This window comes from Cololabis saira, chromosome 16, assembly GCF_033807715.1.
Source record: "Cololabis saira isolate AMF1-May2022 chromosome 16, fColSai1.1, whole genome shotgun sequence".
NCBI lineage: Eukaryota > Metazoa > Chordata > Actinopteri > Beloniformes > Belonidae > Cololabis > Cololabis saira.
In genome coordinates, this window is record NC_084602.1 from 41,589,838 (window position 1) to 41,604,880 (window position 15,043).

The window sequence follows — 15,043 nt, forward strand, 5'->3', positions numbered from 1 at the left end:
CAGTTCAAAGTGACACAAACCTCGACTGACGCGTTTGAGTGGATGACTGAAGCAGCCGTCTGTACATAGAGTGTTATCGCTTCACAACAAGACTTCAGAAGCTGTTACTTGGACCTGTCAACCAATCACAGTCAAGCATCTGCAGACCAATCCTCTGTTCTCTCCATTTCGACAGCATTCAGCTTCAAACACGTGACGATGTGACATCTGAGGACCAGGATGACTCCAGGAGTGACAACTATACTGTAAGTCAAACTGCTTCCAGTCTGAAATCACAACCTCCTTTGTTCCTGAATGAGAAACTCAAGAGTTCCTTGTTCTTCAGCTTCTTCAGCTTATGGAAGCAGAGATCTCTCTCTTTCAGAGCAAATAATGTTCCAGACAACGAATACATCATCATTCCAACAAACCCGTCAGTCGATGCTAACGCAGAAGGGCCAACTTTTGCAATTCCTAATTTGACCACCAGAGGCTCCAGAAGTGAGGCAGTCTCGTAGTCTGTAGAGGAAGAACTGGAAAAACGCTCTGACAAAGCTGAAGTAGGGCAGCTAACATCTGAGAGGCTGTTAGAAACGTCTACCGCTGTAGACGGGACGGATGCAAAGGTAGCAGAGGTTGCTCAAGTGTTCAGTGATCCAGTGTGGACCTTGATCCAGTTTCTGAACTTCAACCAAGTCTGTACCCCCGAAGATCTCCGCTTAACCCTTTCGTATTCAGGAAGTGGAGACGCGCAACAAAGAGCTGTTAGTGCAAGCAATGCATCTCCAGATCAGAGCTCTTGAAAAGAGTTGACCCGTGTCCATAGCTACGTCACCTCAAAGCACACACGTTGACGTCAGTAAGCACACCACGTTAGTTCCTTCGTTTCGGTCAGACGTTGACTCTTATTTTGGTGCCTTTAAGCGCATGGCTACTGCACTAAATTAGTGTTGGTCTCTGCATCGAGTGCTAACTTGAAAAGAACATTGTTGCACGCCTATGAACTTGTCCCTGAAGCAAATCGACAAGGTTTTAGAAACTTGATTCTAATGTATAACAATGTGTTTCCTCTAAAAGTTACACAATCCCCAACTGCTGAACCGAGACGCATGTCAAAATTAGTGAGTAAAAATGTAGCAGCAAGCCTTGTTCTAATAAGAAAAGAGAAAAGATCTCGGATCCCTGGTGGTGTGGGATCTGTTTGTTTCAGACATGCCCACATCAGACACACTAACCTTTGAGATGCTCAGACCGTCAGAGCCAGCAGGTCTAGCTCCGCCCCCTATCGTGTTTGCTCTCTGTTACAGGCAGTGTCGCCCAAAGTTGGTAGGTCTTTAGTCCCTTTGTCCTGGGGGTTGTCTTGAGGGTTGTCCTGAGGGTTGTCCACATGTCCTGAGGGTTGTCCTGAGGATTGTCCTGAGGGTTGTCCTGAGGGTTGTCCACATGTCCTGAGGGTTGTCCACATGTCCTGAGGGTTGTCCTGAGGGTTGTCCACATGTCCTGAGGGTTGTCCTGAGGATTGTCCACATGTCCTGAAGATTGTCCTGAGGGTTGTCCTGAGGATTGTACACATGTCCTGAGGGTTGTCCTGAGGATTGTCCTGAGTGTTGTCCACATGTCCTGAGGGTTGTACACATGTCCTGAGGATTGTCCTGAGGGTTGTCCACATGTCCTGAGGATTGTCCTGATTGTTGTCCACATGGAGGTTAAAATCAGCAACAATGATTACACGGTTAAATCAACACAGATCACAGACAGCAGTTCACTGAATCATCAGAGAAGTTTCACAGTATTTGCATCAAACATCGAGTCCTTGTCACTCCGAGTCTTGGGGGAACGATTTCATCAGACTTTAAAGTCTACGTTGTCCAGGTCTGTCTTGAGAGGGATGAGGGTCTTCCACCTTTGCTCTTTGCCATCAGAGAGACCGCACAGGGATCTCTTGGATTTAGGCCTGCAGCTTTAGTCTTTGGTTGTGCGGTGGGTCGTCCTCTTCAGCTTCTCAAGGAAAAATGGTGGACGGAAACATCTCACACTGAGCACAATGTGCTAGATTATGTCAGTAGTTTTCAGGAGCGTCTTCATCATGCGTGTCAGTTGTTGTGTTGTGATATGACATCGATGTAGACGATCGCAAGCCCATTACTACCAGACTGGACGCAACAGGGTCAATGGTCCAGCTGACTGGCAGACTCATCTTTGGTTTTACTGGGTTGGCTGGAGTCCGCTCCCGCCAAAAAGACCTGCAGGTCCAAACGTGGGCCTGTTGGAACAGGAAAACATCTAAAACATGCAGGGCAGCGACCCTTGAGGGCCAGAGTTGGGAAACACTGGTCTGTAATCCATTTTCTGATTTCTGGATGTTCCTGAGTTTGTTCAAGTCCAACTGATTCTCTGTCAATAATTCAGATTTTAAGACTTAATTTATGATGATTTCTTTATTTAAGGTAAAAATGTGGTTGAAGGACACTTTGGAGGATTTGGACTCCAGTGGGCTGAAGGAATTCCACTGGTACCTGGTGAATGCAGAAGAATCAAAGGATGGTTTCAAACCGATCCCAGTGTGTGATCTGGAGCATGCGGACATATTGAAGACAGCAGATCTGATGATGCAGAGGTTCTCCTCAAATACCAAAGAGGTGGCCGAGACGATTTTAAAGAAGATGAAAAGAGATAAAGGTCTGTTGTAGAGAAGGAAAAAACACAAAAACCATCTTACTATGAAGATTCTATCCTGTTTAAACAATAACTGATAATATGTTTCATTGACCTACAACAGACAGCTCATCATAAAGTTACAGCTGATCAGCGGATTTTCAGATCTTGATTGTTTTTAGAATTAAGTTGTTGAGTGAACTTCATAAAACACTAAATCTCTGTCTTTACGTTACAGTTTGTAAAAAGTTGAAGTCTAAGCTGAAGGAGAAGTACCAGCATGTGTCTGAGGGGATTATTAAAGCAGGAAACCCAACCATTCTGGATCAGATCTACACGGAGCTCTACATCACAGAGGGAGGGACTGGAGAGGTCGACGATGAACATGAAGTCAGACAGATTGAAGCAGCTTCCAGGAAACCAGACAGAGCAGAAACAGCCATCAGACAGGAAGACATCTTTAAACCCCCACCTGGAAGAGATAAACCAATCAGAACGGTGATGACGAAGGGAGTGGCCGGCATCGGGAAAACAGTCCTAACACAGAAGTTCAGTCTGGACTGGGCTGAAGGCACAACCAACCAGGACATCCAGTTACTGCTTCCATTCACCTTCAGACAGCTGAATGTGCTGAGAGAGGAGAAGTTCAGCTTGGTGGAACTTGTTCATCACTTCTTCTCTGAAACCAAAGGAATCTGCAGCTTTGAAGAGTTCCAGGTCGTGTTCATCTTTGACGGTCTGGATGAGAGTCGACTTCCTCTGAACTTCCACAAAAATGAGGTCCTGACTGATGTTACAGAGTCCACCTCAGTGGCTGTGCTGCTGACAAACCTCATCAGGAGGAACCTGCTTCCTTCTGCTCGTCTCTGGATCACCACACGACCCGCAGCAGCCAATCAGATCCCTCCTTACTGTGTTGACATGGTGACAGAGGTCAGAGGGTTCACTAACCCACAGAAGGAGGAATACTTCAGGAAGAGGTTCAGAGATGAGGAGCAGACCAGCAGGATCGTCTCCCACATCAAGACATCACGGAGCCTCCACATCATGTGCCACATCCCAGTCTTCTGCTGGATCACTGCTACGGTCCTGGAGAACGTCCTGGAAACCAGAGAGGGAGGGCGGCTGCCCAAGACCCTGACTGAGATGTACATCCACTTCCTGGTGGTCCAGGCCAAACTGAAGAAGGTCAAGTATCACGGAGGAGCTGAGACGAATCCACACTGGAGTCCAGAGAGCAGGAAGATGGTGGAGTCTCTGGGAAAACTGGCATTTGAGCAGCTGCGGAAAGGAAACCTGATCTTCTATGAATCAGACCTGAGAGAGTGTGGCATCGATGTCACAGACACTTCAGTGTACTCAGGAGTGTTCACCCAGATCTTTAGAGAGGAGAGAAACATGTACCAGGACCAGGTCTTCTGCTTCATCCATCTGAGTGTCCAGGAGTTTCTGGCTGCTCTTCATGTCCATCTGACCTTCATCAGCTCTGGAGTCAACCTGCTGGAGGAGCAAAGAAACACCTTCAGGTTGGGAAGTGCAGAGACTGACTTCTATCAGACAGCTGTGGACAAGACCTTACAGAGTCCAAACGGACACCTGGACTTGTTCCTCCGTTTCCTCCTGGGTCTTTCACTGGAGACCAATCAGAACCTCCTACGAGGTCTGATGGAACCAAAACAAAGAAGTTCACAGGAAACAGTTGAATACATAAAGAAGAAGATCAGTGAGGATCTGTCTGCAGAGAGAAGCATCAACCTGTTCCACTGTCTGAGTGATCTGAACGATCGGTCTCTGGTGGAGGAGGTCCAACGGTACCTGAGGTCAGGACGTCTCTTCAGAGTTAAACCGTCTCCTTCTCAGTGGTCGGCTCTGGTCTTCATCTTACTGTCATCAGAAGATCTGGAGGAGTTTGACCTGAAGAAGTTCCGAGCTTCAGAAAAGGTTCTACGGAGGCTGCTGCCGGTGGTCAAAGCCTCCAAGAAAGTTCTGTAAGGACGAACACGGACACATCTGTTTTAGTTACAATCACATGTTGTGTTCTTGGAGGAAACCAGTTAAATTCACTGTTCAACTAAGTTCAGGTTCATGTGGGACCAGTTCCCCTCAATGATTCATCTCAGGAAACTTTACATACAGAGAAGAGAAATGCAGTGATCAATACTTATTGATCATTAGTTGAAATAATCAGTTTTCATTGATATTATAGCCTACATTTCTTTGTTAAAAGATGATAATCTACTTTTCAATAACCTCATGATCTCTCTTGAATCTCCTCTGCAGGTTGAGAGGCTGTAAACTCTCAGGGAACATCTGTCCACTTCTGTCCTCAGTTCTCAGCTCTCAGTCCTCCAGTCTGACAGAACTGGACCTGAGCTACAACCCCCTGCAGGATTCTGGACTGAAGCAGCTGTGTCCTGGACTGGAGAGTCCACACTGTCACCTGGAGTCTCTCAGGTCAGAATCCACCAAGTGTTCAACTGGTGACCGTTACAACTGTTTGTTTGGTTGTTTTATTAGATCCCCGTTAGCTGCTGACCTTTCACAGCAGTTTCTCTGGGGTCTCATCAGAATCATCAGCTTAATTACAACATTATCATTAATTAAATACATAAACATACATGCTCACAACTCAGAGACAACAGGCACTAGGACACCTCCTCAAAGTAAAAAAAAAACCTTTATAATCAGCACAATGGTATTATGACTCAACATTTCCTCTTTTCAAAGTCAGGATTTACATGTTCTCATCACACTCTCAAACAAAATATTAAGAAAATCAAATGAATAGCTCAATTTAAAAAGAATAAAAAATATTTTCCATTTTTCAACAACACAACAACTCTCTGGACAGTGTGAGATAGAACAAACAATCATGTGTTGTTCACATTTTAACACTCCCCACCCACTTCAGCAAAACTACACACATTTGTTGAATTAGTCTGATAAATATACATAATTATATCATTCTTATCTTTAACTAAAAGTAAGATATTAACTGATAAACTCAGTTGTAACAGAATAATTAGGTGTTTGCAAGTTAAGTCAAATTATAAATGACACATTACTAAAGGTAAAGTATTTTAATATGTTCTGCTCTCAGAAAACATCATTTTAACTCTTTATAACATACAAGGATCATTATGATAAAAAGCTCAGGAATCCTGCATAAATGATATAAAACTGGACACATGATATAAAGTCCAGCAGTTCTCCACAGATCCATTCTGGTGTTAATAATTGTTGCTAGATCAGCTTCTGATCTCTAAACTGCTGCTTTGAACAATATTTGAACATCCACACTAATCAAAAGGATTGGTGTGTATGTTGGTGTTTTCATCTTAATCTAGTGTCAGACTTGGACCAGAAAAGCTCAGGATGTTCAGTAAAGGTGAACATGTCAGAGGAACAACCAGGAACCCACATCATGGATGTAACAAAACTGTAAAACCTGTTTTATAAAGTCCAGATACGGTGGTGACCCACATGGACCTGATGACAAAGTTGATATTTGAAGAAACACTTCTCTGATGAGACTGGAACATGTTTTACTTTCTGTTCAGGTTGAAGTGGTGCGGTCTGTCAGAGATCAGCTGTTCTTCTCTGGGCCCAGCTCTGAAGTCCAACCCCTCCCATCTGAAATATCTGGACCTGAGCAGGAACAAGCTGCAGGATTCAGGAGTGAAACATCTGAGTGGATTTCTGGAGAGTCCAGACTGCAGACTGGAGACTCTGAGGTCAGACATGTTTCAGTTGTGTGTTCAGATGAATCTGATGTGAAAGTTGTGTTGACACTAACCTGCAGACATCAGGCTGATCTTCTACTGATCCACACTGACCATCTGACTGCTCTGAGTTCTTCTTCTCTGCTTTAGTTTCATCTTAAACTTCCTCTTCTGATTCATTACATAAAACTAAACATGTGAATGTGTCAGACAGGAACAAATGAAGAACCAGAGATGTGTCTGAACCTGGAATAAAACATCTGAACAAACATGAATTAACTTTACAGCTAATACGTTCAGAAATGTCATCCAGATGTTAATAAACTGAGAGAGTCTGACAGACAATAGTGGACAGACTGAATGTGTAGTCGTCCAATATATGAGTTATAGAGCTCATTTACTAAATAACTTCTTACTGTGGATGAAATCAGTCAAACCAACGTTGGCTTCCTTTGACTAACATTAAATTTCACATTAACAAATACAAGTTGACCAAATATGAAACTCTAAACATTGAAAAACATAATTGTCTGTGTTTTTAATATTATTCTTTAATATATCTGTTAAGATCATTTCATCCAGGTGACATCAAGACATAAGGTGCAACAAATAATGTCTTTTTATGGTTTTCAGTGTGTAATACTAAATATAAATACATGTGTGTTGAAGTAAGTAAACTGAAATAAAGCTGGTGTCTAGACGATGAGTTTCCTTCATCAGCAACAAAACATCCAACAAGAACATCAGAAACTTTGTGTTGAAACTATGTCGTCACTCAATCAACTTTTTCAGAGAAAATGTTTGAAAAAACTCCTAAACAGACAAATATGTACTGATTGATGAAGAAATGTCTCCTTAAAAACATGGAAATTATGAATATTGTTCATTTATTCATCGTTTATGGAAGAAAACATTTTAACAAATTCAAATTTTTACATAAAAACTCAGGTTCGATAAACTTTTACGTTCATTTATATATACATAGAAAGACTGATATTTGAATTCAAATTCCATCAAAACTGTTTCCGCCATTAAAAACTTCATTGAACCCTGGAGCATCAATTAGTTTCCATATTTTGACGAGTATTTGGTTCTAGTTTCCCTGTAAGGGTTCAGATTTGTACGTTTTTGTACCATCATGCATCTGGTCTTGATGAATCAAATGTATTAATCAGACAAAAGTTTTCTGCACCAGTTCCAGATCCATCACTGGAGAAGAGATGTCTTTCATGAATGCTGAATAAACACAGACGTCCTCCTGTCCTGAAACTCTTTCTCTGCTCACAAAGTCCTTCTAGGAATGAAAACTTTATTGTCCAAAACATAATTTACAAACAGACGTGTTATTGGGACAGAAACACGTGACATGAATGGACTTTACATGGTCTAGACTGTCGTCCTCATCACTGACTTTATTGAAATCAGCACAAACTCAGACTTTTCTGATCATCAAGTCAATAATACTGAAGAGAAATATACGCAGACTATTGATCACATGTGTGACATCAATATGAACATCAGCCTTCATAAAGTCCATCACCTTTCTAATTCTCATCTGTATGGAGCATGTAAAATGATGAAGATGATGCTGAATTGTAATTTATCTGTAAAATGATGAAGATGATGCTGAATTGTAATTTATTTTTTATTCTTTATTCAGATTGGTGAACTGCAGTCTGTCAAAGATCAGTTGTTCTTCTCTGGTCTCAGCTATGAAGTCCAACCCCTCCCATCTGGAACTTCTGGACCTGAGCAGGAACCTCCTGCAGGCTGCAGATGTGAAGCAGCTTTCTGATCTGGTGAAGAGTCCAGACTACAAGCTGAAGACTCTCAGGTCAGTGGAGGTTGGACTCGGTTCTGCTGCTTCCAGCAGTTTTCTACTAAAACCAGTTGGTATCAAAACAAAGATCAGTGTTTCCAGTGAAGCTGCAGCTTCTCAGCAGCTGCTTTCCTCATGAAGCTGTGAGAGGAGGATGATGACAGGCTGCAGGATTGGACAGAAACACAGAGACAGCAGTCGGCCAATCATAGGGTCCAGATGTGTGTTGTAGACCAGTGTTGTGCTGGTGTTCACGTGTCCAAAAATAAAGGTGTATTCCAGCTGACGGCCTTCCAGGATGTTCAGACACACAGCTGCTCCACTGCAGCCCTGAGCTCTGAAGTCCTGGATGTGCTGATGGAGGGATCTCTGCAAACACTCCTTTATCTGCTCTTTTCTTTCTTCTTCCTCTACAGCTGATGGAGGGATCTCGGCTAACACTCCTTTATCTGCTCTTTTCTTTCTTCTTCCTCTACAGCTGATGGAGGGATCTCTGCAAACACTCCTTTATCTCCTCTCTTCTTTCTTCCTTCCTCTACAGCTGATGGGGGGATCTCTGCAGACACTCCTTTATCTGCTCTCTTCTTTCTTCTTCCCTCTACAGCTGATTGAGGGATCTCTGCAAACACTCCTTTATCTGCTCTCTTCTTTCTTCTTCCTCTACAGCTGATGGAGGGATCTCTGCTAACACTCCTTTATCTGCTCTCTTCTTTCTTCTTCCTCTAAAGCTGATGGAGGGATCTCTGCAAACACTCCTTTATCTGCTCTCTTCTTTCTTCTTCCCTCTACAGCTGATGGAGGGATCTCTGCTAACACTCCTTTATCTGCTCTCTTATTTCTTCTTCCTCTACAGGTGGAAATGGTGAGAGTGTCCAGGACGGACGAGTCGTGTCCTGATCGTCCTCAGAGTTGAAGCAGAACCAGTTTGTGTGGACAAACTCTGACTGGACCGTGATGATGATGATGAAGATGAAGATGAAGATGAAGATAGTTTCAGCTCAGTTTGTTTCTGTCTTCCAGCATTTTACAAACTTCTCAAATATATTCATGTATAGTTATGCACCGAAATTAAAATTTGTTGCCGAAACTGAAAATATTAATAAACACTTGGCCGAATACCGAATAATACCGAACAATGGTTCTTCACAGATTTTAATTTATTTTGCCAATTTTTAGTTAAAGGGATTGTGACATGAAAAACACATTTTTCTAGATTTTTTGTGTTTTGTTGGGTGTCTTGACATCAATTACACCCAAAAAACAACGAACTTTTAACATTCAGTGTATTGTGTGCTTTCTGGGATTTTCCGCATAACTGTGCAAAAACGGCGCACCTGGTTTGGTGGCGGATCGTTACGTAACGATCCGCTAAATCACCGCCCCCTCCACCCAGCTCCCTGTCTCTCCTCTCCAGCGCACCATAAAGGCTGATTTATGGTCCCGCGTTACACCGACGCAGAGCCTACGGCGTAGGGTTACGCGGCGACGCGCACCATACGCTGAACCCTACGGCGTACGCTCTGCGTCGATTTAACGCGGAACCATAAATGAGGCTTAACACGCCTCTTTTGTTCTAATCACCGGAGGAAAACTGCTAAGAAGACCCGCGGCCACTGACTGGACTTAAGATAAGGGGACAGTGCTGCTTGCATGCCTTTATTTTTATGATTGTTTGCTGTGGTTCGCCCTCCTGCTTTTCCGTGCATGCTTCGCCTGTCGCTCCGACGCCGCTGTGAGCGTATGGCTGGAGGAGGAGGAGGTTTGGAGGAGGAGCGGAGCAATGATTGACAGGAAAGGGGGGAAAGGAAGCATTTTTCACGGCGCAAAAAAACACTGTAATAAAAAGCCAGGAAAAGATTACTAGAGTGAAGTTTTTCTTGTTACACTCTTTTAGACACATTTGAGGGATGTTGCCCAAGACTTTTAATAGTGTTAAAAGCATGTTAAAAATGATGTCACAATACCTTTAAAGTTAAATACCCGGCAGTCACAATTTGTCTTACTGTACTCATTGTATTTTTTCTCATAATCCTTTTTCATTTTCTCCCATTCAAATCCAGTTAATCGGGTCGTGGCTTTCCCAAATCCAACTCAGCCTGGATCATTTATCACGTTCTCTGCTTTTTCCCACATCCAAGTAAAGATCTGACATGCTGACATGTTTGCTGCATTTAACGAGCTCCCCCCCTCACTCACGCTGTTTGCTGTTTGATTGCGTTATCTAAACACGGCATTATTAATTGTTTGTTTTTTTCCCCACTTATTCCACCGAAAGTGTTATTTTGCTATTTTCGGCCGAACAATTTAGGGTTACCGAATATTCGGTGCATCCAGTACTCGAGTTGTAAAAAAAATCAGGGGGGATGGTGGATTTTATCATATGGGGACAGATAATTTGTGTTGATTACAAATAATATAATATATTACAAATAATAGCAGTGACCAAAACACTTGCAGAAATACTGCAGGAATGACATAGCAGCCGTTAAATGCAGCCTTCTGTAAGCTTTAAATATCCACTGGGCTTACATCAAATACATTAAAACACAACAATAAAAAACTGTTTTCTGAACTTATCAGTATGATTCTGTTCTTCACAGGATAAGTAAAATGGATCACTGCAAAAACTCACAATCTTAACAAGAATATTTGTCTAATTTCTAGTTAAAATGTCTCATTTTAGTAACAAAAATCTCATTACACTTAAAACAAGACTCATCACTGGAAAAAAAACAACAATTTCCACCTGTTTCAAGTATATTTTCACTTGAAATAAGTAGAAAAATCTGCCAGTGGAACAAGATTTTTTTGCTTGTAATGAGAAGATAAATATTGTCCCCACTGGCAGATGTAATTATTTCAAGTTAAAATTTACTTGAAACAGGTGAAAATTGTGAAGTAAGTTATTTTTTTGGTGTTATTTTTCTGGTGATAACTCTTAATGTTGAAATAGCAGTAAAACCACATTCATTGATGAAATGACATAAGGGATGGAAAGTTTTTATTTTTTATTTCAGGGGGGATGCCATCCCCCCTCATCCCCCCTAAACTCGAGTACTGGGTGCATCACTATTCATGTATTTCAGTGGCAGCCGGTGTAGTTTTCTCCAGGGGGCTGTACCAAACTCCAAGATAGACATATACCAAAAAGTAGGAAAATGATGTACTAAAGTATCACTTCTGTATTTGAATAAATGAAATCAACAATAGCAACACTATCATAACAATCAGGGTTTTATTTTTTGTACATATATTGTGTCACAAATGCATCAATTTAATAGAATACAGAGATATAAGGGGTATAAGTCAGCTTTACAGTATGTTAGAGCCATATATGAACAAAGAGATTATATAATTTAGATTTTGTAATATTTGATTTAACTGTAAGTTGAATAATACACCGTTTTTAATATAAGTCCACAAGGTTCTTGCTTAATATTAATACTGACTGCAGCTTTCTCATTGGTTGCGTATAAATCCCGTGATGTTCGTGTATTTTGTTTTGTGAAGCTATGGAACCGAGGGAGAACACTAGTTTTGACCATGATTGCATGAGAATATTATTTTGTCGTATAATCGTACAGTTTTTGTTTTTTGTAATTGAAAGAAAGGTTTTTCAATAAACTTTTGAAATAAGAACACAGATTGTGAGGTTTCATTGAAGTACGCGTCAGCTACATGCCTGGGAACTAAAGCTTAGTGTGCTTTACCAGACATTAGACGGAGCCACACTTACACAGTAAATATGAGGTAATACTGTATATAAAAACAAATTATTTTATGTATTGTGTTCATTTAATTTAAGGGAAAATGCAAATTAACACATCACCTCTCTAAAAGTAGATGGTTATATTTTACATGGTCTTTTCTAAAGCCTGAATTATGGTTCTGCGTTACACCAATGCAGGGCACACGCCATCACTGTGACGCTGTCATGAACATTCGGACTTCTCCGTCACTCCATTTCTCCGCGGTGCAGTACCCCCCGCGACCTCTAGGGGGTCGCGACCTTTTCCTGAATGGTTTATCCGACTTTTCCGGTCACAGTGAATCAAAGAGATAAGGACAACTATTGTGCAAAAAATCAAAACAAAAAAAATCACACACACATGAAGAAAAGGCTGAAAGTTCTAGACTGCTTCACGAACCGGAAACCGGAAATGCGCTGCTTTCAAGCGAACCAATCACAGCCCTCTCAGCCTGCTTTTGGTCTGCTTTTTGGCCTCTCTCTGGTCTGGAGGAACAAGCTCCTCTCTGGTCTGGAGGAACAAACTCCTCTCTGGTCTGGAGGAACAAGCTCCTCTCTGGTCTGGAGGAACAAGCTCCTCTCTGGTCTGCAGGAACAAGCTCCTCTCTCTGGTCTGGAGGAACAAGCTCCTCTCTGGTCTGGAGGAACAAGCTCCTCTCTGGTCTGGAGGAACAAGCTCCTCTCTGGTCTGGAGGAACAAGCTCCTCTCTCTGGTCTGGAGGAACAAGATCCTCTCTGGTCTGGAGGAACAAGCTCCTCTCTGGTCTGGAGGAACAAGCTCCTCTCTCTGGTCTGGAGGAACAAGCTCCTCTCTGGTCTGGAGGAACAAGCTCCTCTCTCTGGTCTGGAGGAACAAGCTCCTCTCTGGTCTGGAGGAACAAGCTCCTCTCTGGTCTGGAGGAACAAGCTCCTCTCTGGTCTGGAGGAACAAGCTCCTCTCTGGTCTGGAGGAACAAGCTCCTCTCTCTGGTCTGGAGGAACAAGCTCCTCTCTGGTCTGGAGGAACAAGCTCCTCTCTGGTCTGGAGGAACAAGCTCCTCTCTCTGGAGGAACAAGCTCCTCTCTGGTCTGGAGGAACAAGCTCCTCTCTGGTCTGGAGGAACAAGCTCCTCTCTCTGGTCTGGAGGAACAAGCTCCTCTCTGGTCTGGAGGAACAAGCTCCTCTCTCTGGTCTGGAGGAACAAGCTCCTCTCTGGTCTGGAGGAACAAGCTCCTCTCTCTGGAGGAACAAGCTCCTCTCTGGTCTGGAGGAACAAGCTCCTCTCTCTGGTCTGGAGGAACAAGCTCCTCTCTCTGGAGGAACAAGCTCCTCTCTGGTCTGGAGGAACAAGCTCCTCTCTGGTCTGGAGGAACAAGCTCCTCTCTCTGGTCTGGAGGAACAAGCTCCTCTCTCTGGAGGAACAAGCTCCTCTCTGGTCTGGAGGAACAAGCTCCTCTCTGGTCTGGAGGAACAAGCTCCTCTCTCTGGTCTGGAGGAACAAGCTCCTCTCTGGTCTGGAGGAACAAGCTCCTCTCTCTGGTCTGGAGGAACAAGCTCCTCTCTCTGGTCTGGAGGAACAAGCTCCTCTCTGGTCTGGAGGAACAAGCTCCTCTCTGGTCTGGAGGAACAAGCTCCTCTCTCTGGTCTGGAGGAACAAGCTCCTCTCTCTGGAGGAACAAGCTCCTCTCTCTGGTCTGGAGGAACAAGCTCCTCTCTCTGGAGGAACAAGCTCCTCTCTCTGGTCTGGAGGAACAAGCTCCTCTCTCTGGTCTGGAGGAACAAGCTCCTCTCTGGTCTGGAGGAACAAGCTCCTCTCTGGTCTGGAGGAACAAGCTCCTCTCTCTGGAGGAACAAGCTCCTCTCTCTGGTCTGGAGGAACAAGCTCCTCTATCTGGTCTGGAGGAACAAGCTCCTCTCTGGTCTGGAGGAACAAGCTCCTCTCTCTGGAGGAACAAGCTCCTCTCTGGTCTGGAGGAACAAGCTCCTCTCTGGTCTGGAGGAACAAGCTCCTCTCTCTGGTCTGGAGGAACAAGCTCCTCTCTCTGGTCTGGAGGAACAAGCTCCTCTCTCTGGAGGAACAAGCTCCTCTCTGGTCTGGAGGAACAAGCTCCTCTCTGGTCTGGAGGAACAAGCTCCTCTCTCTGGTCTGGAGGAACAAGCTCCTCTCTCTGGTCTGGAGGAACAAGCTCCTCTCTGGTCTGGAGGAACAAGCTCCTCTCTCTGGTCTGGAGGAACAAGCTCCTCTCTGGTCTGGAGGAACAAGCTCCTCTCTGGTCTGGAGGAACAAGCTCCTCTCTGGTCTGGAGGAACAAGCTCCTCTCTCTGGAGGAACAAGCTCCTCTCTGGTCTGGAGGAACAAGCTCCTCTCTCTGGAGGAACAAGCTCCTCTCTCTGGTCTGGAGGAACAAGCTCCTCTCTCTGGTCTGGAGGAACAAGCTCCTCTCTCTGGTCTGGAGGAACAAGCTCCTCTCTGGTCTGGAGGAACAAGCTCCTCTCTCTGGTCTGGAGGAACAAGCTCCTCTCTCTGGTCTGGAGGAACAAGCTCCTCTCTGGTCTGGAGGAACAAGCTCCTCTCTGGTCTGGAGGAACAAGCTCCTCTCTCTGGTCTGGAGGAACAAGCTCCTCTCTCTGGTCTGGAGGAACAAGCTCCTCTCTCTGGTCTGGAGGAACAAGCTCCTCTCTGGTCTGGAGGAACAAGCTCCTCTCTCTGGAGGAACAAGCTCCTCTCTGGTCTGGAGGAACAAGCTCCTCTCTCTGGTCTGGAGGAACAAGCTCCTCTCTGGTCTGGAGGAACAAGCTCCTCTCTGGTCTGGAGGAACAAGCTCCTCTCTCTGGTCTGGAGGAACAAGCTCCTCTCTCTGGTCTGGAGGAACAAGCTCCTCTCTCTGGTCTGGAGGAACAAGCTCCTCTCTGGTCTGGAGGAACAAGCTCCTCTCTCTGGTCTGGAGGAACAAGTTCCTCTCTGGTCTGGAGGAACAAGCTCCTCTCTCTGGTCTGGAGGAACAAGCTCCTCTCTGGTCTGGAGGAACAAGCTCCTCTCTCTGGTCTGGAGGAACAAGCTCCTCTCTCTGGTCTGGAGGAACAAGCTCCTCTCTGGTCTGGAGGAACAAGCTCCTCTCTCTGGTTTGGAGGAACAAGCT

General features: G+C 44.2%; 1 protein-coding gene across 2 annotated transcripts in view; it reads left to right on the top strand.

The window, feature by feature from the left end:
* LOC133462724 (NACHT, LRR and PYD domains-containing protein 3-like) overlaps positions 1–15,043 on the top strand; it is a 228,676-nt gene that overhangs the window by 152,410 nt on the left and 61,223 nt on the right. For both annotated transcript variants that reach the window (XM_061744121.1, XM_061744120.1), the window contains exons 7-11: positions 176–245; positions 2,427–2,658; positions 2,873–4,622; positions 4,915–5,088; positions 6,195–6,368. In XM_061744121.1, coding sequence (XP_061600105.1) covers positions 176–245; positions 2,427–2,658; positions 2,873–4,622; positions 4,915–5,088; positions 6,195–6,368 — 2,400 coding nt within the window. The remainder of the gene's footprint in view (positions 1–175; positions 246–2,426; positions 2,659–2,872; positions 4,623–4,914; positions 5,089–6,194; positions 6,369–15,043) is intronic.